This window comes from Macrobrachium nipponense, chromosome 28 (assembly GCF_015104395.2).
Source record: "Macrobrachium nipponense isolate FS-2020 chromosome 28, ASM1510439v2, whole genome shotgun sequence".
NCBI classification, from domain to species: domain Eukaryota; kingdom Metazoa; phylum Arthropoda; class Malacostraca; order Decapoda; family Palaemonidae; genus Macrobrachium; species Macrobrachium nipponense.
Window position 1 is genome coordinate 3631943 of NC_087217.1, and position 27500 is coordinate 3659442.

The 27500-nt window shown below is 34.9% G+C and overlaps 1 protein-coding gene across 1 annotated transcript in view; it reads left to right on the top strand.

The window, feature by feature from the left end:
* LOC135201373 (acetylcholine receptor subunit alpha-like 1) overlaps positions 1–27500 on the top strand; it is a 462242-nt gene that overhangs the window by 320809 nt on the left and 113933 nt on the right. Inside the window, exon 2 of the mRNA XM_064230221.1 lies at positions 6206–6250. Within this exon, the coding sequence (XP_064086291.1) occupies positions 6206–6250 (45 nt within the window). The remainder of the gene's footprint in view (positions 1–6205; positions 6251–27500) is intronic.

Genomic DNA, 27500 nt, shown 5'->3' on the forward strand with positions numbered 1-27500 from the left:
ATGAAATTATAGGAATTATATAACCACGACTAACTGGAACAAAAAAAAAAAAGGGGGAGAAAGAAAAGACAGAGCTACCCTAACTTGCAATGATGGATCATACCCTTGAAATACAAAAGATACTAGAGCATAAAAAAAGTAACTATAGCGCTGCCAGAGTATTATTATGGTCAACTTTGACCTTCTATGAAATAAAAACTACTGAGGCTAAAAGCCTGCAATTTAATATGTTTGATGACTGGAGGGTGGATGATCAACATACAAATTTGCAGCGCTCTAACACCAGCAGTTTCTAAGATCTGACGGAGGACGAACATACAAAGCCGGCACAATAGCTTTCTTTCACAGAAAAAAAAAAAAAAAAAAAACGGATCCAGAGATAATTCCAACGTACGGCGGAGAGAGAATAGATTAAAAAAGAAAAACTCGACAACAGGGAGCTTGAGAGACTCCCTTGATAGAGATGGATTAAAATCTTTGACATCTACCCTTTACAAAGGATTACTGAAGCTGAAGCACTACAATACGAACAGAGAATTAATGTTTCTTTCTATCTACATTTACTTTTAATACAATTCAGTTGTTCCTTATGAAGAATCTTGATGCAAGTTAAGTTTAAATAGCTTTTTTTTTAAGGACAAATCTACCGTAGAATCTAATTTATTGCGTCATTGTGCGTCTCTCCGTCACTTGAATTAGAAACAAATTTACTCTCTAATATCCGTGTTAGAAAATAATTGATTGTTGCAAGATGACATAAAGTTTAATTTCTCCATAAAAGAAATACAAAAACTTCAAATAGCAATTCATGAGGTGGTGTGCTTTCATATAAACTCACTCACAAAAGAAAAGAGTAAAGGGGCTATTCCTTCCCCAGAGAAATATACGTTCAGACAAACCATTCTTTTTCTTATTTCAAATCGAGCATAAAAATTTATTTGTGTGAAGACAGAATAAGAAAATTCATCGATCATCGTTTCAATCCTAATAAAACTCATAGTACTAGTAAGGCTTTATAGATTATACTGCGACAGAGTTGCGCTTTTGTTTTTCCATAAATCGTAAATCAGCAGTCAAATACCATTCTACTGAATTATTTAACAGATAATAAGGCATCTTTCATCTTATTTCTCTTTCTTCATCTGCCTTTCTCATATTATTATTCTTACTATCACACGTTTTGATCAAAATTGTGTTTTCCTAGCGTCAGTTATTCTAATTTTCAATTCAGTTTGTCTTAACATTTGCTACAGGTCACGTGGCACTAACATACAATTTATTTATGGTTTCACGTTTCCTGGTGTACATACATGGCCTCGAGTTGCTTTTGTAACCACCTGATTGTCCATTACTTTGTCCCAAGTATTTACTATACACTTGCCATGCGAAGACGCATCAACAAAAAAAAGAGGGGGAGGGGGTGAAGATGATTGATATTAATATAAAAAAAAAAACACTGCGTCACAGCAAAAATATGATTCAAAATCGGCAGCAATGAAAAAAATAAATATAAATCCTCCAATATGATGCTAGCGTACTTTCAATAACGAATACCCTGCACATTAAAAAGCCACGCCCATCAATATATAATAGAATAAGGAACAACGCAAAAGATCTAATTTGAATACCTGTAATGACAACCCGCAGGAAGACATCGCAAACAAAAAACATTAAAAGAAGTGAGAAGAAATGCCAAAAAGCAAAACTAAACGATAAAAAGTGCCATCTGAAAAAATAACAAACAAAGCAACGAAATTCGAAAATCGTGCAGTATACTCCGAAAATGTGAAAAGCTCCCACAGAGTTGCACCAACTAAATGATTTTCCCTCAAAGCTTTATTGCACTGGAAGGTTTTCCTTTATTTTTGCGAATTTTCATTACTGTTAGAAGGCCTCCTTAAGGCACAAAGTCTTAAAATGCACACACACACATATGTTATATATATATATATATATATATAATATATAATATATATATATATATAATATTATATATATATATATATATATATATATATATATGTGTGTGTGTGTGTGTGTGTGTGTGTGTGTGTGTATATATATATATATATATATATATATATATATATATATATATATATATATATATATATATACATATATATTTTTTTCCCCACGTTTTGTAATAATTTCTTTAATTACATCATCAAGGACCTGCTGAATAATCAATAAATTGCTCAAAATGTTACTGTAAATACTTAAAAAATAATATGAAAAATAAAATTCACCAAACACAATACAGATAAAAAACACAACAGAACCAAAGAGCAAAGACAGAATGCTTATAGAGAGAGTTAACTCGGGTCAAGTTGAGTAGAGGAGGTTTGGGAATTTAACTGGAGGACTAGTTGCTCGAGGAACAGTGACTCAAATATATGTAATTCGTGAGGATTTGCTGTTTGACCTATTATGCCGAGATCACTTCTTTCAATGTGAGTTTCACAAAGTTTGGAATGACCTCTGATATTAAAATGTCCTGTATTGGAGAACCTAAAACCAGTACGGAAGCTTATTCCCCGATGGGGATGTCCCAAAAAGCCTTCAACAGCGCCTAAATTACACTTTTACGCCAAATTTCCCTTTTTACAAGATGACCTTTAGAAAACATTATGTGCAAATTATCAACAATCATTATGGTGACATTAATTTAAAATTAATTTCCCCAAATCCTTTAAAAATTGGTTTCTTTTTTAACTGTAAGGATCGATTAAGCCTTGTTAACCCTATAACGTGGTGTATAGATATACTTGCACTAAGTGTAACTTGGGACATATGCCGGATCCATGAGGAAGTTAATGATAGTCAGAATCGCCTCTCACCGGGGAATAACCTTTGGAACTGGTTGTAAGCTCTCCAATCTAGAACATTCTAATATCAGAGCTCATTCCAAAATTTGTAAAACTCACATAGAATGAAGTAATTTCAGCGTAATAGGCCAAGCAGCAAATAGTCTCGAATTGCCTATACTAGTCCCCCAGTTATATACCAAAACCTCCTCCACTCTACTTTACCCGAGTTTACTCTCTCTAAGCATTCCTTCCTTTGCTCTCTCCACCTAAGGTTGGATAAAGGTCTTTGGTTCAGTTGTGTCTTTCAGCTGGATTGTGTTTGGTGAATCTTATATTTCTTATGATTTTTTTAAAAGTTTTTACAGTAACATTTTGAGTAATTTATTGATTATTCAACAGGTCCTTGATGATGAAATAAAGATTTTATTACGAAACGTCAGAAATAAACATGTTGGAGTTGATTGGTTTCACTGGTCTACACACACAATGATATAGTATTTATATATATATATATATATATATATATATATATATATATATATATATGTATATACCTGTATATCACACACACACACACATATATATATATATAATATATATATATATATATATATATATATATATATATATATATATATACATGCATATATATACATACATATATATATACACACACACACACACACACACACACACATATATATATATATATAATATATATATATATATATATATATATATATAATATATCAAGAGCCTAAAAGAATATGATAAGAGTCACAAGTACATACACTTCTTCAGATTACAATTCAAAATGAATGACAGCTGTGGAAGTGAAAATGAAACCATACACGCTACCTTACATATATTATCACTTTCTGAATATGAAGATCTTCCTTTCCATTTCCTGTTCCACTCCACATCCAGCCAGCAGCTCTTGTCCTTAGTATTTCTTTCTTTAATAACCCGATCTATGGAGGTTTTAACCATTATATACTCATCCACTCTGTTTACATCATCAAAACATCTCAAAACACTGTGATCAATCTTCTAACATTTGCAAATTATTGATAACTTCCTCTAATCAATTACAAAATTCCTGCCCTTGCCAATTGTTCTCACTCCCAGTACGCTACAGATACTAATTTCCAAAGCAGCTTCAACCTTTTTTCTTCCATTCCAGGCTACACCTATGCTTAGCCTCCATAAGTTGGTGTTAAGTCAACAATCTCTTCCAAAGGCCCTCCAGGTCACTAAATAACCTTTCGCATAAACAATGCTATATTCCTTATTGTTACAATTCTGTAACCCTTCTCTAACCCAAAATAGCAACAATTACATAGGTAAAATTGTCCAAAGATCTACGTATTTGGTAATAATAAGAAATAAGTTTAAAGAAAATATTTATAAAAAGATACCATAAAATACTTGCCGAGAAGTCAGCAGTTTACGAAGTAAAAATCCAGGTCCAATGCAATTTTGTGACGTTATTCTCTTGAGCATGTTTGCATGAACATATTGGAACTTTTAATCTCTTTTTACGCCGTGCAATATCGGTGAAAATAAATCTCCTCTTTCTAGCCCACTTCCAGCGCCTCTCTCTCTCTCTCTCTCTCTCTCTCTCTCTCTCTCTCTCTCTCTCTTCGCATATGTATGTGGCTGTGTGTACTATCGAACACGTGTAAATGAAAAAAATCGCATTCTCTTTCTTCCCTAAATGTGTGTGTGTGTGTATATATATATATATATATATATATATATAATATATATATATATATATATATATATATGTATATATATATGATATTATATATATATATATATATATATATATATATATAATTATATATATATAATACCTTTTAAGTAGTAACCAAGATTTATTTTGTAACTTTAATGTCCCTTCCACGTTAGCCCATCTGCAGCAAGTACCCTGAGGTGTACTTAGTTGCACAAGTAATCACCGAACTGGGGAGAAAAGGTCGTAAAGAAATGCTAAAGGTCTGAAGCTATTTTAGGACAGGTGAAAGTCGGAAATGGCCAACACTATCCACAGGCTATATTAACATATAACTTTTACCTGAAACGATTGTAATCCCATAGTTATTACGCGGGAAGTTATTAACGATAGTAATTAAATCACTCTCACAACGCTACTTCATCATTCAGAGTTGATATTCTGAAGAAAAAACTGACTGAACAACTTGTCAAATCGTTAACGTAATCATTCATTACTCTTGGAAAAAAGATCGACGTAAAGAAGGCTGTCATGTTCGAAAATAATTGTCATGAGAAGCTCGCTAAAATCAAGAATTACGTTGCCTTTTGAATGTAACTAGCTATTATTCCAGCTAATACCATTTCCTTTTTAAACATCAAGAGGGTGCAAAATTCTTTATGACTTTTTAAAACCTTTTTTACTTTGTAAAAATAGAGATAAGACGATGTTCTTTTTACGATTGTTAAAACCCCTTTTCCTAAAAATATACGTAACAGAAACTTCAATCTATCTTACACAAGGTTACAGTAAAAATTATTCGGGAGACAATGTTAACTAGCTACATTAAAGAGTTAGTTGATATTTAACTTTTAACAGAGTAAAATGCTTGACATTTAGAACTTGTTAAATATAGAGCTGTACTCAGTAAGCAGCTCTTCCTTCTGAAATGGAATATTATTTTCTAAAGTATTGAAAGCTTCATCCCTTTTCCACAACAACCCTCGTGCATGCAATCAGAACTTTATCTGAATTGTCATTTCACTGATTCATGTTATTTCGGGTGGCAAATCTCTAAGAGTAATTGTAACAATGAATATTCACCATGAAGATATATTAAGCAATAGAGTTTATTTTCAAAACAATAAAATGTCAGATATTAATGATATCCTGATGGAGCTATAAATTTACTAGGCAATAACCTTCGGAGGGTAAACACAATTTGATCTGAAAAGCCATTTTACATAATCATTCATATTTCGGAAGACTAGTCATTACTAATAAACAAAATACAAGGCAATAACGAACATTAGCACAATGTAAACACAGTTTTTCATGTAAATTTTATGAACGTCAATGTTCGGAAAAAAACCGGCTGCCATTTCCTTCATTTCATTTAACACAGATTCTGTTTTACACCATTAGTACAGCAACCTATAAACATCCAACAACTTGACATTAGCAAAAATAGTTTATAACTGCACAAAAAGCATATGAAATTGAGAATACTGTCAATACACGTGTTTGCTGGTGTGTGTAAATCACTGCTAATATATAACTGTGACGCTAACTATGTGTACGAGAGAGAGAGAGAGAGAGAGATCTGTGCAAATTCATTTAGATTCGGGTAACCGTAATTTATAAATAGATTAATCACACGTTCTTCTTTTTCTTTCAGAATCTCAAAAATCAAATTATGACAACGAACGTCTGGGTCGAGCAAGTGAGTATGATTTTATTTGTGTACCATTACCAAGATTATATTTGTTCAGAGGATAAAATGACTTAGACGATGTAAATAAACATTGTTAAAAATTACAAGGAATACAGAGAAATATTTGTAAAATTCATCATATCCTAAAATATGTATAAAGGAAAAAAATATCAAACAGCTAAAAGCAAAAATAAACATCTGCGAATCTCAACAATTTTAAATTTACAAGAAGTGGTGTTTAAGAGCCTGGAGAAAATACGTAAAATAAAATGTTAATATTTTAAAAAGTGGGCATATATTTTCATAAGTGGAGTAATACATTATTTACAAAGCTACCATTAAGCACATGAATATGAAGATCCATCACAGCCATAAACCTCCAAATTGCTGATGTCCTTATCTAGCTATCCATATCACACACTAAATCCAGTCACTTTTGGGGATATGGTAATGAAAAATCCCTACAACATCTTATATAAAACTGCTATCTAAGAAATATCGATCCTAACAATAATAATTTCCTTAAACTTCGTTGGCTGAGGTAAAAATAAATCTATTGTTAATTAGATGTACTAGGCAATGGAAAAAAAATCTAAACAGTATTAACCTTCCAGCAGCTTGGGATTATAAATTAATTAAAGGAAGGTAAAAGATTAGTATCAAGAGAGAAATTTGAAAACATTACGGGTCAGTAATCATACTTACAAAGAAAGAGGATTAATCTAAGCCGTCTCCATACAGGAGCTAATTACTAAAAACAAGAATTAAAAATTTCAATATTCCACACGAAATATCCAGAAATTAGAAATATAGTTATAAGTTCAAGAAAAGCATTTTCATTAACCTAGATAACCTCATATGGAAAACTGGACACAAAAATAAAAAACAAAAATAGCCGTACGTGCAAATAAAAAAAATATATATAATTTCATTAAAATTTAAGTTTTCTATGTGATAGATATATATAATATATAATATGATATACACACACACCACACACACACACACACACACATATATATATATATATATATATATATATATAGTATATAATATATATATATATATATATATATATATATATATATATATATATATAAGTCATATCACATTTCCGTGATTCATATACATATATCGAGCTACAATGTCCTTTTAATATCTAATTCGCTCTACCTCGGAATTAATATATTTTCATATATGCTTAACCGAAGGGGAATTTTTGGGGTTTTTTCTCGATAATAGATTTGCCTGGACCAGGGCGCGAACCTATGGATCCTTCAAACCCAGGAACGTCAGTGAAGCGTTACCTACTACACCACTGCGAGAGGCTAAAAGTTCATGTCGCCTCTCATCCTCATATACCTTTCGCGCGCAGGTAATTAGTGGTTTGGAGACAACATCAAACCCACCTCGACTCCGTTAGTGTTTGTAGTGCTTTTGACAGCACGTAGCCAATCTATAAGTCATATCACATTTTCCGTGATTCTATACTATATCGAGCTATGTCCTATCTAATTCGCTCTACGAATAATCTATTTTATATGCTTAACCAAGGGGAATTTTTTCTCGATAATAGTTTGCCGGGACCGGGCGCGAACTATGGATCCTTTCAACCCGGAACGTCATGAAGCTACTACACACCGCGAGAGGCTAAAAGTTCATGTCGCCTCTCATCCTTCTATACCTTCGCGCGCAGGTATTAGTGGTGGAGACAACATCAACCTCGACCGTATGTTTGTATGCTTTTGACACGTACCATCTAATCATATCATTTCCGTGATTCATATAAATATAGCGAACAACAATGTCCTATTCAATTCGCTCTACCTCGGATTAATATATTTTCCATATATCTTACCGGGGGAATTTTTTCCTCGAAACCCTAGATTTGCCTGGAACCAGGTCGAGAAACCTATGATCCTTTCAAACCCCGAACGTCAGTGAAGCGTTACTACTACACCACCGAGAGACTAAAAGTTCATGTCGCCTCTCATCCTCATATACACCTTTCGCGCGCAGGTAATTAGTGGTGTTTGGAGACAACATCAACCCACCTCGACTCCGGTAGTGTTTGTAGTGCTTTTGACAGCACGTAGCCAATCATACTAAAGTCATATCACATTTCCGTGATTCATATCATATATCGAGCTACAATGTCCTTTAATATCTAATTCGCTCTACCTCGGAATTAATATATTTTCATATATGCTTAACCGAAGGGGAATTTTTTTCTCGATAATAGATTTGCCTGGACCAGGGCGCGAACCTATGGATCCTTTCAAACCCAGGAATGTCAGTGAAGCGTTTACCTACTACACCACCGCGAGAAGGCTAAAAGTTCATGTCGCCTCTCATCCTCATATACCTTTCGCGCGCAGGTAATTAGTGGTTGGAGACATCATCAACCCACCTCGACTCCGGTAGTGTTTGTAGTGCTTTTTGACAGCACGTAGCCAATCTATAAGTCATATCACATTTCGTGATTCATATACATATATCGAGCTACAATGTTCCTTTAATATTCTAATTCGCTCTACCTCGGAATTAATATATTTTCATATATGCTTAACCGAAGGGGAATTTTTTTCTCGATAATAGATTTGCCTGGACCAGGGCGCGAACCTATGGATCCTTTCAAACCCAGGAACGTCAGTGAAGCGTTACCTACTACACCACCGCGAGAGGCTAAAAGTTCATGTCGCCTCTCATCCTCATATACCTTTCGCGCGCAGGTAATTAGTGGTTTGGAGACAACATCAACCCACCTCGACTCCGGGGTTTGAAAGGATCCATAGGTTCGCGCCCTGGTCCAGGCAAATCTATTATCGAGAAAAAATTCCCCTTCGGTTAAGCATATATGAAAATATATTCATTCCGAGGTAGAGCGAATTAAGATATTAAAAGGACATTGTAGCTCGATATATGTATATGAATCACGGAAATGTGATATGACTTATAGATTGGCTACGTGCTGTCAAAAGCACTACAAACACTACCGGAGTCGAGGTGGGTTGATGTTTGTCTCCAAACCACTAATTACCTGCGCGCGAAAGGTATATTGAGGATGAGAGGCGACATGAACTTTTAGCCTCTCGCGGTGGTGTAGTAGGTAACGCTTCACTGACGTTCCTGGGTTTGAAAGGATCCATAGGTTCGCGCCCTGGTCCAGGCAAATCTATTATCGAGAAAAAATTCCCCTTCGGTTAAGCATATATGAAAATATATTAATTCCGAGGTAGAGCGAATTAGATATTAAAGGACATTGTAGCTCGATATTATGTTATATTGAAATCACGGAAATGTGATATGACTTACGTATAGATTGGCTTACGTGCTGTCAAAAGCACTACAAACACTACCGGAGTCGAGTGGGTTGATGTTGTCTCCAAACCACTAATTACCTGCGCGCGAAGGTATATGAGGATGAGAGGCGACATGAACTTTTAGCCTCTCGCGGGTGGTGTAGTAGGTAACGCTTCACTGACGTTCCTGGGTTTTGAAAAGGATCCATAGGTTCGCGCCCTGGTCCGGGCAAATCTATTATCGAGAAAAAATTCCCTTCGGTTAAGCACATATGAAAAATAAAAATATTAATTCCGAGGTAGAGCGAATTAGATATTAAAGGACATTGTAGCTCGATATATGTATATGAATCACGGAAATGTGATATGACTTATAGATTGGCTACGTGCTGTCAAAAAGCACTACAAACACTACCGGGAGTCGAGGTGGGTTGATGTTGTCTCCAAACCACTAATTACCTGCGCGCGAAAGGTATATGAGGATGAGAGGCGACATGAACTTTTAGCCTCTCGCGGTGGTGTAGTAGGTAACGCTTCACTGACGTTCCTGGGTTTGAAAGGATCCATAGGTTCGCGCCCTGGTCCAGGCAAATCTATTATCGAGAAAAAATTCCCCCTTCGGTTAAGCATATATGAAATATATTAATTCCGAGGTAGAGCGAATTAGATATTAAAGGACATTGTAGCTCGAATATATATTATATATATATATATATATATATATATATATATATATATATATATATATATATATATATATATCTTGTGGCATATTTTTTTACATTTTTTTACTAAAAATATCTAGTCACAGATCATTCCCCTTAGGTGTAAGTTATTACCAAGTTACAGTACACTGAATAATAAGCAATATTTGTGGCTTAATTATTGTCATTCTATCTATCTTTTCAATATATATTTATATAATATATATATAAAATATATAATATAATATATATATAAGATATACAAAATTATATATATATGCGTGCGTAAAGTTTAAAACGTGTAAGCCTCCCCGAAAAAGCGGCGGTTCTGTAAGAACTGACCAAGAAGATGAGTACTTCAAGTCTGCTCCAGCAGAAGCTATAGTTACTGCAGTTTCTATTCTGGTTTATCTTGGTGTCGGAAGAGAGAGAATTTGCTAAAAGGAATGATAGATATATCATGTCTGTTACTGGTCTTCGCTAACGGTTTAGGTTCTGGAGAGGAACAAATACAAATCATTTGGTCCTGGAGAGACAACGAAATTGTGCACAACATGACGGAGCCAGTATGTTCCACTTTATAATTTCATTATATGTCTATTTAAACAGGTGTTAGTCTTCTAGTTCTCACCAAGTGTTTGAGGATAGGGTTAATATAGAAGATTCACATCAACCGTGCATTTGATATTTAGGCCCGTCCATTGCGGCGCTCCTGATTGGCTGTTGATAAGCCAATCACAGGGCTGGAAACTCTCAGTCTCTTTCGAGAGTTCACATAGGCAGTATGTATGTTCCACCTCTACTGAAAGATGTATCCCTCAGGAGAGGTGGAACATAGATTCTACCAATGTGAACTCTCGAAAGAGACTGAGAGTTTCCAGCCCTGTGATTGGCTTATCAACAGCCAATCAGGAGCGTCGTAAAGGACTGCATGGTTGATGTGAATACTATAGGAAATGCACCTCTCTTGGCTGCAACCCACCAGAGTCAATCAACCACCTAGCAGATAAATTACTATTAGATCACCATTGGCAAAATGAGATTTATTAAAATACGCTATGCATTATCGTACTAATTAATCCACAAATGAAATATGGCAGAGGCAAAGGGAAGACAACATGAAGCCTACTTTACTTCAACCCATACCGATGTGCTGTAAGATATATTTTGTCCTTCTCAAAAACTTTTAATTGCTTCTAAAAGTTAGAGAAAGAATTCTGAATCTATAAAGCCAGCTGAATTTGCATCGAGCAAGATCTAGCGTACAGTACGAAAACAGTAATAATCACTGTGTCTGATTTTCTTCTACTTAGCCCTAACCAGTTTGATAACCTTTGTTATTCATAATTTTATTGAAGTTATTAAACCATCTCTTCCTTAATCCCAGACACTGCAATATCAACAAGGCTAAAACTATGCCCAAGAGCACATACCTCAGCCAAAAGTCAAAACCCTATGAACTCATATTTTATTACCATCGACCAACAAGTTACATGTGGGAATTCGAACGAAATTTTACAGATTATCAGAATGCGTAATATCCAGTTAGACATATAACAAAGAAGTTATTATTATACTTGGTTACCATAGTTCGCAAAGCTTCTTGCCAAAAAGTAATCTGGGTCATCCAACCAAAAACAGGCCACCCCTCTCTATTCAAAAGTTACAATTTCGTCTATCACAAAATGTAACCACTTGGTGCCATCCAGTCTTCATGAAGCCTAATATATATATATATATATATATATATATATATATATATATATATATATATATATATATATATGTGTGTGTGTGTGTGTGTGTGTGTGTGTGTGTGTGTGTGTGAGTGTGTGTGTGCGTGCATATATGTATATGCATATGTATGTATGTGTTTATTTATATATATATATATACATACATATCTGTATATTTGTATGTATGTGTATATATATATATATCATATCTGTATATTTATGTGTGTGTATATATATATGCATATACATATATATATATAATATACTATATATATATATATATATATATATATAAAGTTCCTCGTGGAAGGAGTGGGAATACGTGCTCCACCGATTCGGTAGTCCAGAGTTTGATTTTTCCCCGCGCTGCCAATGCGGATTCTGATGAATTTATTTCTGGTGATAAGAAACTCATTTCTCGATATAATGTGGTTCGGATCCCACGATAACTGTATTTCTCGTTGCTAAGAAAACAATCGGTTCTTAGCCACGTAAAACTATCAAATCCTTCGGGCCAACCCTCAGAGAGCTCTTAATCAGATCAGTGGGCTGGTTAAACCAAGATATTTTCATATATATATATATATATATAATATATATATATATATATATATATATATATATATATATATATATATAGTATATAATTATATATTATAATACATATATAGATAGATAGATAGATAAATAGATAGATAGATAGATAGATAGATAGATAGATAGATAGATAGAGGTATATGCCAGAAATGCGAAAGAAAATCAAGCGTTTTCTATGAATATTCCTAAGAACTCAGCAGTTTCTGTTTCTTGCAAATCCATGCCAGAAATTTACTTAAAAGGAAACCTTGTCAAGCCGCCTGTTTATTGTTCGAATTTTGTGTTTCCTTGATGACAAAAGCTGAAAAAAAAACGTTATTTATGAAATCCCTATGGAAGTCATCGACCTGGAAATACTATTTTTTTCTTTGCAGGAGTGTTACATATATCTCTGTTATGTCCCTTCTACTCCTGTTCTCTATAACACTTTATATTTCATCCTAAGAATGGAACTGAGCCAACGGCTCATTCTTTAGCTAGCGCGGTCCTTATCTTCAAGTATCACGACAGGCTTAGTATATATATTTCGTGAGAGGAAACATCAGAAGTCATGTTGAATTCTCCGACTTTCCAGACAACTATTACGTTATTTTGATTTTTCTCTCTGTAAAATCAAAATACAATAGACAAGTACATCCGATGTAAGTACTTTACATTGAAGACTCCGCTCCACCAATAGGGTAAATACTCTTCCATATTTCAGAAAATACCAAACACTAATGCGGCTACCACAGAAGTCGGTTATTAAGGGTATCAAAACGATCCTTTGACAACCAGGTACGGCTCAAGTTTTGCATAGTACCGGCTTTCTTTTGCGATAAAAGATTTCAAATTTACAACTTTCCTGCTCGATTCTTAATATATTCTTTTTAATTTAATATGCATGAACGTTTTAATTGTAAAATATGTCAGAAAATAACATAGAAATATCATTTTAACATTACTATTAAAATATGTTAGGAAAACAAAAACGTACAATAATATTTGACAAATTACCTACAAATTCAGACAACAATAAACCCATGTTTCGGTTCGAGCTGGGATGCCAATATCGGTTTACAAATTGCCAGTGTGAGAACCTGAAAAGATACCAGAGATGGAAATGTCGCTGGGGTGTGTGATCCCAGTTTAAATAAACCGCGTCTCTGGATTTTTGCATACTTCACGATACTTTCCCAATGACCGGTTCCTTTCCTTGTTTTAGAAGAGGAAACATTTACTTTAATTTTTTTTTTTACTGTTATCCCTTGAACCTCTCACTTAGAGAAAAAAAAATTTTGTCGGTGTAGCCAAAAAATAAGTTTCAACAGAAAGGTTTTTTTATGGCTAAGTAAACACTAAGTTACTTTAACCTATTTAAGATGCACCTTCATTATGGCTGCAGATGAAGCCGTCTTGATAATCGAAACGCCACAAGATTTACAAGGCCTGTATAATAGAATACATCATATATCTAGAATAATAAGGCTGGAGATAAATCTAAGGAAAACAAGGTGATAAAAAGAGAGTATTGACTGGGGGATGCAATAAAACCAGACAGAGAAAGGGTTAATGAGGACAGTCTTCTCATTTTAAAGAAAGAATATTCAATAATCTTTGTGAAGTTAGAATTAAGTTAAAAAAAAAAAAAAGAGTTATGGCAAACAATGGACGGGCTGAATATGATCTGAAAATCAAATAAAATAAAACTTCATACTAAATTATAATTATAAATGCGTCTAGTACGATCAGCGATGCTACGTTGACATAAATCATTGTATAATAATGAAAGCACATATATCTAAAATAGTGAGTCAATTTGATAATAAATATTTAAGAATATTATTCCCCTCGGCAAATTACAGAAGTTCCTTATACAGCTGAAATAATGAAAGGAGACTGAGATTGCTTGAACATGTCCTACACACGAACTAAGAAAGAACAGCAAGGTTTGGCTCCTGTAGGTACCAGAGCATTAAGAAGACTCAGACCTAATCCGGAGGCTGAGTATGAGTGGGATTTGTTAAGTTGCAGACCAGGAAAGACATGAGCAGCGGAACTTCACATAGGCCCTCTGCGCACAGTGGAAAATGGCTGGCCGCTAAGTGGGCAGCCACTTAGAGGCCAGCTGATGATATCAGCTTGTACAGTGGTGTGGCCAAGAAACAGAACTGGAAGCCAATTTGTATCCACTATTTTCGTGTCATCCACTTTCATACAACCACGCGTGTTCCCTTCTTTATTTCAGTGGCCAGCCATTTAATGGCTAGCTTCTTTCCACTAAAAGTGGCCAGTGCGCGGGCAGCTTTACTTTCTCGTTGAACATCCGTCACACCTCATTCCAGTCATCACTTGTCAATCAAGTAGTTCCTCTCTTGGAGACGTGACCAGCAAGGTGTCAAGAGGCGATGATGATCTAAATATGCAGTTGGGTACACTTCTGTAGCATATGAGTATTTCAGCAAATTACCATTAGATTTAATTAAAAATGTTTTCTTCTTTATCCTCTCAGTGGTGTGTATGTGATTTTGACGATAAAAATTGATTTTAGTCTTGAAAACTTCTATTTACCCATAGCATCCACTAATCTAAACGTTTAGCAAATTTTTATCTCTAGACTTGAAAAATGCAACCTGTCAATACTTATCACAATGGTTCATTTTTCCCACTGTCTTTCCGTATAGTTACTCTCCTACATTACCGATTTACATTTACATCAGCCATAAATCACCTTGTCACACTGTCTCCTTACTAGTATAGTGAGCTTCAGCCTTTCTGAAATTCTTACTAATCTATATTTTCTTTTCCAAGCAATTTTTCTCTCTCATCAGCATTATGATCGAATCCTACTAAATAATATTCCGTCAGTTCCATACGTCAATAATAATACTAGATGTCCTACAGCAATGTTTCTTGGCAAAGTATTAGATTGTGCGTCAAAATTGTTCCTGAAAGAGGCACTGTACCTATAAGCGACAACTATAAGCAATCATATAAGCGACAACTATAAGTAGTCAATCTCAACAACATCATTTATCACGAACTTGTATAAAATTTTTAACAAAATTCAGTTCCTAACCAATACATCTTCATGCAGAGCATCACCAATTTCTAGTACAGAAATCTCTGAATCCCTGATTCCTATGTTCATACAGCTTACCACTACTTATTTGCAGTTATATACTTCTTTCTGACTTTACCCTCCAAGCAACTTCTCCTAACCTTTAATTAATAAGTCATACATTAACCCTCACATTTTCGTATCGTTTAACCAAATTTGTTTCCCTTCAACATTTACCAAAATAGAAATTCCATTTTAATGCACACTCAGGACATTATTATACCATTTGATTTAGCATTTTCCTTTAACTAAAAAAACAATTTTTTTTTCATAAAATTATACCTCTTGCGAGCGAATGGACAAGACGCTAATACCTGCGTAACAATCTTAAAATGAAATGAATCCATATAACCAAGAGCAGAGAAAACATTTTACAGACATACGCATCTTCTGGGAATAAGTTTCTGAGCGAAAAGACCCAAAACACGTAAAGGACACAACGGAACATACAAGAACTACAGCACTCTCCCAAAACATGAGTACAATATTCTTTATGAGTCTTTATTGTTCGCCCCCATAATTCCGAGGCATAGAGGACGGGTATAAAAAGTAATGAAGTAAAAAGAGGAAAAGAAACGCATCCACGTATTTTTGGTATGAAATTATTATTAGCTATTGTGTGTGTGCATCGGAGAGAGAGAGAGAGAGAGAGAGAGAAGAGAGAGAGAGAGAGAGTTAAGGTATCTTTTCATATCCTGACACAAGTAACACCTATAAAATATGAAAAACTAAAGAGAAAAAAAAAATAGAACATCCTCCGTGGGCACTATACTAATGCATGAGTCATCTCTCAAGTCTGTTGGAGTTATACACAGAAAAGGCGATTCTAGAGAGCCTTAAAACTGGTATTCTGTCAGTCAAGAGAAAAATATATCGAACACCTTGAATGACGCAGAACAGAAATCGAATGCAAACTAAATTTGCACTAGCAATAGCGTCCCTTGCATCCTACATTCATCTCTCCTATTTGCAGCAAGCTATACAAACGTTTTTCAGGGTATTATTTGAGAGGTAACTGCATGAAAGCGAAGACGATGCCGTTCAGTTATACAGGAGGATGGATAAGATAGTTAGGAAGTGGGAGGGAAAGGAAGATGTGGGAGGGAAAAGAAGGACGGGAATAAATATAGAAGGGGAAGGAAGTGCTCATCAACCATGAGGACGGTAATAATCTGTTCTACAAAGAAGTTAATGAAAAAAGTAATCTAAAATAAAACATACAAATCAGAAAAAGCTCCATATAATCAATGCAGTTCTAGGCTGGCAGAATGGATAATTCTCAGATTTATTCAAAATGGAAGATAGGAGACCAGCTGAGCTGAATGACTCCAAGAATGGAATGGGGTTAGTGGAAGTCTGAGATGGTTGTAGAAGTGATTGTTGAGGACACAAAAAAAGGAATGAACTTGTTGAAGACTGGAAAGACGCCAGGTGGATATTTACTGAGATGCTGCGATTATAGTGTGGTTGGTTAGTCAAAGTTGTAAGGTATGTCAGGATGAGGGGAAAGGTTCGAAAGGAATAAGGGAAAGTAATAATTATTCCTAGGGATATATAGGTAAAGTTGACAGATTGCAACAGAATTTACGGGCATAATATTACTTAGTAAACCAGTTGGATTACGAAAGTAAGACAGACAACAGAGGAATTGGTAAGTCAGGAATAATGTCGGCTTATAGAAGGAAAAGGTGTATGAATCAACAGTTCGCTATGAAATAGTTACATGAGAAGTCTGAAAGTAGAGCGAAAAATTTATAAAAGCCAACCTCGGAAAGGAAAAAACTTAAGTTAAAACTATGAGAGGCAGTGCTGTGTGGATGGAATTGATATGCAATGCAAGAGAGTTGTTAAGAGTGACGGAAGCGATACGTATTAAAATCTTCAAATGTGAAAATGAATGTTAGTATCCCTTGACTGTTGCAAATCTTCATAGATGGAGTGATGTAAGAACCGAAAAGTTCTGTGAAATAAAAAAAAAAAATTAAGGTCTTGTACAGAGTATCAAACGGTTGATGTTTGCGAAAGATACGAGTACAATGAAAGAACAAAATATTTCCAGGCGGGGGAAAATTATATATATATATATATATATATATATATATATATATATATATATATATATATATATATATACATACATACATATATTTTATAAAGAACATTCTTTCAATTACTGTAAGCAACTTAAATATTTTCTAATGATCCCTGCAAAAACTAATGACTAATAATATTATTCTTGAAGGATATTTATCTATACAAAAAAAAAACGCAGAACTACTGTTTGGTATACTACGTGAATGAAATGGATCTTAAAACAATAAATAATCAATCTTCCAAACATCAAATAAGATTACTATAGTTTAATAACTCTTACAGTAAATTAAACTCACGATACACTTCGTATAATTTGCTTCTCGGTAATAATAATCTCAGTGTTATGTTCTACAATATGTTTTTAATGCTTCAATTTTTTTATTATTCTGAGCAGAAAATATCTAGAGGCTACATACTGTAGTTACGATAATGACAACAAGGATTACATTACTCATAATGGGATTTTTTGGAAAATAATCATCATCATGAAGTATTCATAAAACTCACTTTTATTAAAGATAATTGGCAGTGAATGCACGAAGCTAAATATACAACTTGATGCTTGATAAAGTCACTTGAACCTTCCTGTTATTGGAGGAAAGTCTCAAATCGAGACAGGAATAAACGAACACGCTTAAGCAACAAAGAAACCAAACACCATACGGGATTATCTCGTACATTAGTTTCCCCAATACTGAAATTTTCCATGAATAATTCAAATGATGTGGGATTCCTCCATCCCTGGAGGGAACACCTAACATTTCCATCTACACTCTTATAACAGGAACGTCATCTCCGGCAACAGATCTAATCCTACATCGCGTTACGACGTGACAGATATTAGTCATTGCTGACACTTCATTATTTCTTCACATTTACTCGTTGAACAGTGATTTATCTCAGCGTTAAGGAAGAGTAATCTAATGTGCTTATACTTGCCGATTTGTTTATTTTTGAAAAGTTACGAATCAAAAAAGACGTGAAAATCTTAAAAATGTATTGACCCTTATTTTATTTTTTAAACAGTTATAAAATTAATTACTTGACCGAGAATAATTTTACATCTCTAAAGTCCTTATTCTATTCATAATTAGAATGTGAACTTTAGAGATGTTCAGGCAAATCTCCTGCACGATAAATATACATTCGAAAATTGCAGATCAGGTGTTCAATGCCTCGGTGGCCGGTGCATATTCTGTATCCTCCTGCATAACTCCTGCGTCGTATTCCCTCAGTGGCCACAAGCCGTTAACCTTGTGGGGAATGTAATTAATATTCAGATGCACTGAAGCGCACCTAACAATCATACAAATCGTCAGTTAATGGGGCCGCGGAAAAGGAGGAAATTCTACTTTAATCTTGAGTATGTTTGCCAATTTCGTCTGTTGCAGAGGACTATATTAGATTCAGCGTTAGAGAGAGATTGAAAGAATCAACTAAAAATGATGCACAAGATCTCCCCATACACCGCCTAAGTCAACTCAATCTCTACGTAAGTATGACGGGGTAAGAACCCTTCTCGCAGGACGATGCCAAGGGAAGCCACCTTTACACTATGAAATTCAATGTAATGGAAAAGGTTGGGCTGCGAGGGATCTTCAGCCCTCCCTACACTAATTACTCGAGAGACCAGCTAACTAACTACAACGAGGCAGTCTCTCAAATCAGTGACACGATAAACCAAAAGGTTTAATACCTCTCACTGTTGCATAAAAAATAGAAAACAAACTACAAATGCTGCCAGACTTAAAAGCTTCCACCTTCCCAAACCACCACCCCCCCTTTTTAACACATTATACTATTGAGAATTTTAAGCTGTTCTTGTTAACAATGGACACTTTCCTGCCAAAGATAACCTCATGTAGTAGTTAACAAAAATGAAAACACATTACTTTTTAAGAACCAGGACTCTTGACATGTGCAATTCTCTAAGGAAAATCAAAACGGTCCAATTTTAGGAGAGAGGAAGGAAAAAACAACATTGAAGAAAACATTCATTGTTGGGACGATTTTTTCCCGATGAAAACAATATGATTTTCGAAGGAAAACATAAAACAAGCTCAGGGGTAAAACGGCAGAGAAATAATTGGAAATTTCGTCATTGTAGGGGAAAAGCCCTTTTCTGTGAGGCAACAAAACACGAGACGATTAACACAATCCTCTTAATGTAAATCGGTAAATTTTGAAAGCTCTCCTATAAATATCATTATTACGGATGGTAATAACAACACAGTTTTATACATGTCTTTTTCAAAATAAATTAAACACATTTTACGCTATCAATAGAGACGATTAAACAATAAATATTTACGAGTCTAATTTTCATGTGGAATTTTGCTGGGTCCAAAATAATGGTAGGTTCACACAGGAACAGTTTTGAAGCATTTTTTCAACGGAAATATTTTTTCACTCTGCATTTAAAAGTAATGAATATTCACCCAAGTTCCTTTCATACAAACAATTTTTCATATTTCATTTATTTCATTTCTTTTGGCGAGGTCAGGAAAACTGCCATACATTTCTATTAAAGTATAGGTTCTAAAATAACAGTAAACAAAACATTTACAAACTTGGTGAAGTATAATTTCGAGTAAACTTATCTATGACACATCCATAATTATCTAAATCATATTGTCCGTGACATATCAATCCCATCCTTTCCTAGTTTACCCAGATGGTAGTTTCATACACTACGCGTATGGCAGGAGAGTGTTAAGCGACAAAGCTCTCTCTTCATTGATAAAATTCGAGCAATGTTATCGACGTCCAAATATTGTCATAATGAAGGTTCAACATGTCCCTCCATTCGCTAATGAACACATTAACTGTCCTGATGCTGAACTTGATTTCACTGAAGCCGATGCTGTTTCATTGGAAAGGTGATGAAAATGCAAAGACATTACAGGCAAAAATACTTTGGACTACACCAGAGCATATACACCGATGAAAAACCAGCACAACATATCTACAGAATATTTTTTTCCATTTCCAGTACAGAGGCGAATTTCGCTCACAAACAGGAAAAAAAGGACAGACATTCCTTAAAACTGTACAGGCAGGACAATAAGAAATGCATGATTACAGAACTGAATTATTCTAACAACAGTACCATAATGCAAAAAAGGAAGAACTTCTCCCTGAAACATGCTTTCCAGTGATTCACATTATTATCTCCGCCATGAATAATATAAAACGCAAATGTATTAGTCTATTTAACAGACCAGATACGAAATGCTCTCTAATTGGATTTTCCATTCACTGCAAATTTGTAATAGACATCCAACCATCCAAAGGATTGTGATGATAAATTTCACCGTTCATTTACCATATAATGATCAACATTCCGGTAAATTGTTGGTGCTCGTAAAGGGCACAGACGCTAATTTCCTGCTGCGGCTCAGCCTTCACATGAAAGTTACCTAAATTTTGTTTCCCACATGTGAGTGGTGTATTCTTTTAGGATGTCTACGTGCCTTGCTCCTTGGCTACGAAATACAAGGCGTTAAGGAGACCTGCAAACTGATAATCCATCGAAAGTTTTCTTCACTTCAAGGAATATCTAAATTAGCGGCGTAATTGACAACTTATTTTCTTCGAGTTTGTTTTCGCAACTGAAGCTGGAAATCTTCCTTTTTATATTTCATTTGATGTTTCCTAACTGTACTTATATGAGTTATGATGCACTAGGTTGCGTATCCTCCAATGAGTTCAAATTTTTCCTCAGAAAGTATACTTCAAAGGAGCACAATAACTTGACTTATGTCACATATTTTCGAGTAAAATCCCATGAAGGCAACGCATTAACTCGATCTACTAGTACACCCAGTGTCTGAGCATAAGAAAAATATTAAATTCATATTCTCCGTTACTGACAGATTTCAAATTATGGTGACTTATTGCTGAAGACGGAACTTGTTTTCCTCAATGAGCATGCGTCAAGCCTCACAGAAAAGCGTTAAAAAAAGACTTTGGAATGATGATATTATCTCCGTAATAAATACACAAGACTTGAACAAAGTATACAGAAATGATTAACCTAAAGAAAAAGATATCCCCAGTAAACTGCTACCATGAACGATTTTAAAAATAAAATTGTATTATTTAGATATTACCATATCAAGCTTAACAATACATCATCTACTTGGGTATACCGACCATTTACTAATCCTTCGGTCTTGTTTCTCAAGTAGACAGACATTATCAACCACAGTCGATTAGTTCTTTATAAACGGACAGACACTAGCATTTGCCATACATAAATTTCCTCTATATCAGGCTTAAAACCACTATATACGTTCATTACTGCCTGGAGTAGCAGACTACTGTATTTTTGGAGTCACCATATATAATATATAACTTATCGAATTATAATTGTTTATGAATGAATTACTTTCCCAAAAGACGACAAAATACTGAAGAGCCATTGAAGTTATCATAACGAAAGATCCCATTCGGAATAAGATGTTTCTAAATACTAGTTACATCAAAATACAGTGTCTCTTATAGAATACATAATCGCCACTTGGTACCCCTAAATATCAAGTATATGTTCAACATAAACAGAAAGTGTAGTAGAAAACTGAAACAAACTTTCCGCTCTGGGCAACAACTATATGAAAAGGCCCTGGAAATATATCAATACTTCCCGGATGCATTTCATAGCTCACAATCAGCGTATTTCCTAACTATTGTTCGGTCTTATATAAAGAAGATTAAGGCACTTGACACTACTTCATTAATTTCCCAAGCGAGTTCCCCTTTATCCGTTTACTGACTGCTTTCGAACAATATTCAGCTGTTGCAGTTTTTCTACCTGTGATATAAACTTTGTCCGCCTCTGGTCATGGTGAAGGAATCAACAACAAAAGGACACTGGGTTCATTTTGAGCAAAAGGAAACGCCACGTTCAGGGACATTTTTGTAAACAAAATTATGTTATATTTAACTTGGTGTAATTCCTCTTCAAATCACATTCATGTAGCCTCTTTTTCGAATACAGAATAAATAACAAAACTGGTAATAAGATAGTCTCGTGCATTAAAAAAAAAATATACCTACATACACTAAAACTCTCAATGTAAATCTCAGGAATTTCCATGGGAACAGAACAAAGAAACTTTTCAACAAACGTCATTATTAATGACGTCGAGAAAATGACGCATCATATTAGTATGGCTGCCTGGTGTTCTTTTCAAAGTCAGCGGAGGAAGGGAGAGCCGGAGGCCAAATTTCCCCAGATATGATATATGCAGTTCATGCATGGCGAAGCTTTCTGCACGATTGGGACCCGCTGTCTTTATATTGGATGAAATGGCTCCTAAATTTGCGCGCTGCTCCGGCAAAGAATTTCACTAGATTTTTCAATGCGAATGTCTGGCAAAATACACAGGAAGGAGGAAAAGAAGAAGCTTTTGTACTGCCTGGGTTCGACGTCCGCATTCAGAATAATCAAGGCCCTTTAAGATCCCCCATTAAAGGTTTTTACAATGAATGAAAAAATAACAACAATAGATCTCTGTGAACTTCATACAATCGGAGAGGGGTAATGCCCACTGCAGGGCCAAGTATTGTTCCCTGGAGCATATTTGTAAAATACTGAAATGAAGTAAAAAATATGTGTTAACACTAATTCATTCAAGTAAAATTCTCGTCCTTTCGGTCCCATTCTTGTCAATAAGTAATCACGTTCCCTGAAACAAACTTATGCGAGTGTAATTCGAATCAGCAACCTTCTATTTGCAGGTCTAAATTCGTGTCAACTCGTGTATACAGATCATGAATTCTTAGCCTTTAAACAAATAAACAAATAAACGGAAACTAAAATATCGAAAATCATTCTGTCAGCGATTTCATACCTTTAAGAAAAAGAGGATCCGGCCTACAAGTTTGGTTAATACTATTCAACTTACATAGGACGCAAATTTTTTCTGTAATAAGTACATACGAGTAATTAAAGGTCAATATAACATGTGCAAGCAGTACTACATGCTTTTTGTTTGTTTGTTTGTATGGTGTTTTTACGTTGCATGGAACCAGTGGTTATTCAGCAAACCACGTCGAGAGTGAACTTTATCACCAGAAATACACATCTCTAACTCTCAATGGAATGCTCGAAAATTGAACTCTTTAAAAGAATTGCAGTACTGCCTGCAGTTCTTAAGTCAATGCTATAAGAAGTGACAATGGTTTGAGATTATAATATGTACTCAGGGTAGAGAAACACCTTGTGTAGGGTTCTGGACAACTTGGTGGTAGGCTTCTAAAGAAGTGTTTAGAATGTAGTACAACCTGGAAATTAATGCCATAAGAAGTGACATTTGTTAGAGATTATAAGTTCCCAGGGTAGAGAAGCGCCTTGTGAACGGTTGTGGACAACTTGGCTGTAGGTTTCTAAAGAAGTGTTTAGAATGGGACTTTTTTTTTAAATCCGTTTTTCTAGTAAGAATACTCACAAGTATGCTAGATTACCAATTAATACAGATTAGATGTTAAGTTCACGGATGTAATTGTGAGAAGAAGAGTGGCTGGTTGTCTATCAGATCAATATCTTTTTGATAGTTAACACTGATAGAAGCATAGCCTCCTGGAGAAGAAGGGAGGGAAAAGGTGGCTGTCAATGTAATTTACTCAGGTGAAGATGGATGTAAATAGTCCAGGTTAATGAACTGGAGGTAAATTCGAGATTGGAATCTTATGATGAACAAGGAATGCTTTATTAAAGGTCGGAAGGAAGAGGAAGAAAATAAGAGAGGAGATGATGTAATGAGTACTTAATGTAACGAAAAAATTTCATAAGTGGTGGTTACATGAATAAAAATATATGTACAGGTATAACAGACGGGCAAAGTAACCAAGAAACAAGTCAGAGGGAAGAAAAATGAGAGGCACGGAAACTAGTGGGCTAAATATGATAAAGGACTTTTGGAAAAAGAAATTAAATGAGAAATTGTGTAGTGCTGTAATTAAATTGTAACCGACTCGCTAAGGTTTGTAAGGGGTGCATGGATGATGGCACAGTTCTGAAGCAATGGATGAAAGGAATATTTGTTCCTTTGTTTAAAGGTGAAGCTGACAGAAAAAAAGAATGTAAATAGTAGGGGGCATGAGATTACATAGTATACCAAAGAAGGCGTACACCATGACTTTGAGTGAGAAAGTACGACGTGACACGAGGATTGATGGAAAAAGAAAAGTGTTGATTTAAACATGGAAGAGGGGGTGTGGGTTAATTGTTTTTAATTAAATAATTATATGAAATGTTTGAAAGTAAAGTGAAAAAGATGCTAGAGGAAAAAATCATATAAAAAGGTGATGACCCCAAGTTGAGGATGTTCGGTATACAAAATTAGTCGTTTCATTATTGAGAGCAACTGAAAGTTTTATGATAGAAGCAAAGGAACTGCTAATATATGTATATGGAATAAGGCTGTTTTATGTAATAATTGCTTAACTACCTAAAGTGACAGAGTAAGGCATAAGCTATGGGATAAGATAATGAGCTGTGAATAAAATAGGGAACGGTTGCTTCAGCTGATAGTACAGTGCTCACTAGGGATAGTGAATAAATTACGACGATAGAGAGGTTAATGTTAAAGCGGATGGTGGAAGAACAGAAGCAGTTGAAACACAGTGCTATTTGGGGAGAAACACAAAGCATAATGGGATAATGGCAGAATGACAACAGTGGGGAGTCATAGAGAAGGAAGGTAGAAGGCGAGTGCAAATGACTGGAATGAGACTGAGTGGGAATTATGAAGTGATTCCTACGCCAACTCTCCCTTATGAAAATAAAGTATGGTCATCCAGTGCACATGAAAGGAAAGAAAATGTTGAATGATTTAGGATTAACTGTTTACATAGAATATATCATAAGAGCTGGAAGGATGAGAAATGTGAAAGTAAGTAGATGAAGTGATAAAACGGTTAGCATGGGTGAAAGATGGGTCATCACAATGTGTTGAGATGACTTTGGTAATATGGTAAAGAATGGATGACAGACTGTTGGCTAAAAAGTGTATAAATCCAACTTCAGAAGAATGAGAATAAAACAGAATGTGCTGGGAAGAAATATTGGAGAGAGATTTAAAATTCAAGAAACAAGTTTTACTTTGAAGTGAATGGCACAGTCGGTGTACATAGGTTCAGTGCTGCTGATTAGCCTTTATACTTAAATGAAGCAGCTGATATTATGGAAGTATTTCGACTTTATGGATTCATCCACGATTCAGTCCAAGGAGAACTACCTTACTATTAAAACATATTTCACTTGAAATCCACATAACGCACTTTATAACAGAAATAAAATGTGTAAATACTCTTGTTTCTGATTATACGTCATTTCATATTATTAAATCACGTTCTTGAAAATGTTTAAATATACCAAAAATCCGACATGGCATTATTTTATCCAATTCATAAATTAAAATAAACACCGGTACCTCATTAAATTATCCGTGCCAATAGGCCACTGACCCAAACACCAAAAAATACGATGCCTATATAATGGAAACAAGTATAGATTACACGGACCAAAATCGCACGAGCATTCCAAGTTAAACTTTAATCACATAAAAATTCCATGCGTGCGTAATAACAATAATCCGTTGTTTAATCACTTCCTATTTACAGTATCAAATGATAAATAAGGAGCGGGCATTATCCTGAGGTAATTGTTATATACCAAATTTTTCATGGCCAACTTAATCTGCAGCTTAATAAAGGATAAAGGCAAAACGCAGCACAGATCATCTATAATGAGGGATCCTAAAGTGTTCTAAAATGTTACACCTGCATAGGCCATGTTGCCGAAAATAGAGAGCTTCATCGACGCTCATGATATGCATAGATCATGGGTCACTCTGAACGAAATTCATAACGCATAGAAATAAAATCATTTTGCAGTGCCTGTACAATTGGCTATTTATTTCACAGACATAAAAGCTATTGCGGGAGACTTACGTATACCGTTTGGTAGCAAAAAGAAATTAACGTATTTAATTTTAATTTGTAGGTATTTACTTATTTCAAAGCGCTCGCATTTTAGGTATACATTAATAAGTATGCCAGTGAAATGCCTATCATGAAATCTATAATGTACAAAACTGTTACCGAAAATTCTAATCCCGTGAAAACAGGCCATCAGACAAAATGGGAGGCACAAATTAAAAGATTCCTACAGTCTTTTGGTCAAGCAGCTGAATGGCTGGTCAGACTGGTTGATACTCAAGTTAGCAATTTCCACATACATACAAGATAAGTTGAAGCGAGGCTTGTGCCATCTTTCGTGGATCAGGAGACACCTTTGCTGTAAGTTTAAACGTGGTAATCTGCGACTGTTATTCCGAAGCAAAATGAATGACTAATACTCTCCATCTAACAAAATGACCATTCATCTAACAAAATTCAAAGAATAAGCCAGAACTGGATTATTTATGAATTCTTAGAAGGAAATGAAGGTCTGAATATCTTACGATGTAAAAGGTGATGCAGTATTTGTGTCCTTACAACCTAATACTACTTTGCAATTTTGAAACGAAAGGGAGTGGACCTAAAACTAAAGAATGAATTACACGGATATGAGTGAACTCCGTTGCTATCCTCCATGCGCCTAGCAACTTGAAGAAGAGAGACTCTAGGTATAAGAGAGTAATCGGTAATGGCCAAGCAAAACCAACCCATCTCTCTCTCTCTCTCTCTCTCTCTCTCTCTCTCTCTCTCTCTCTCTCT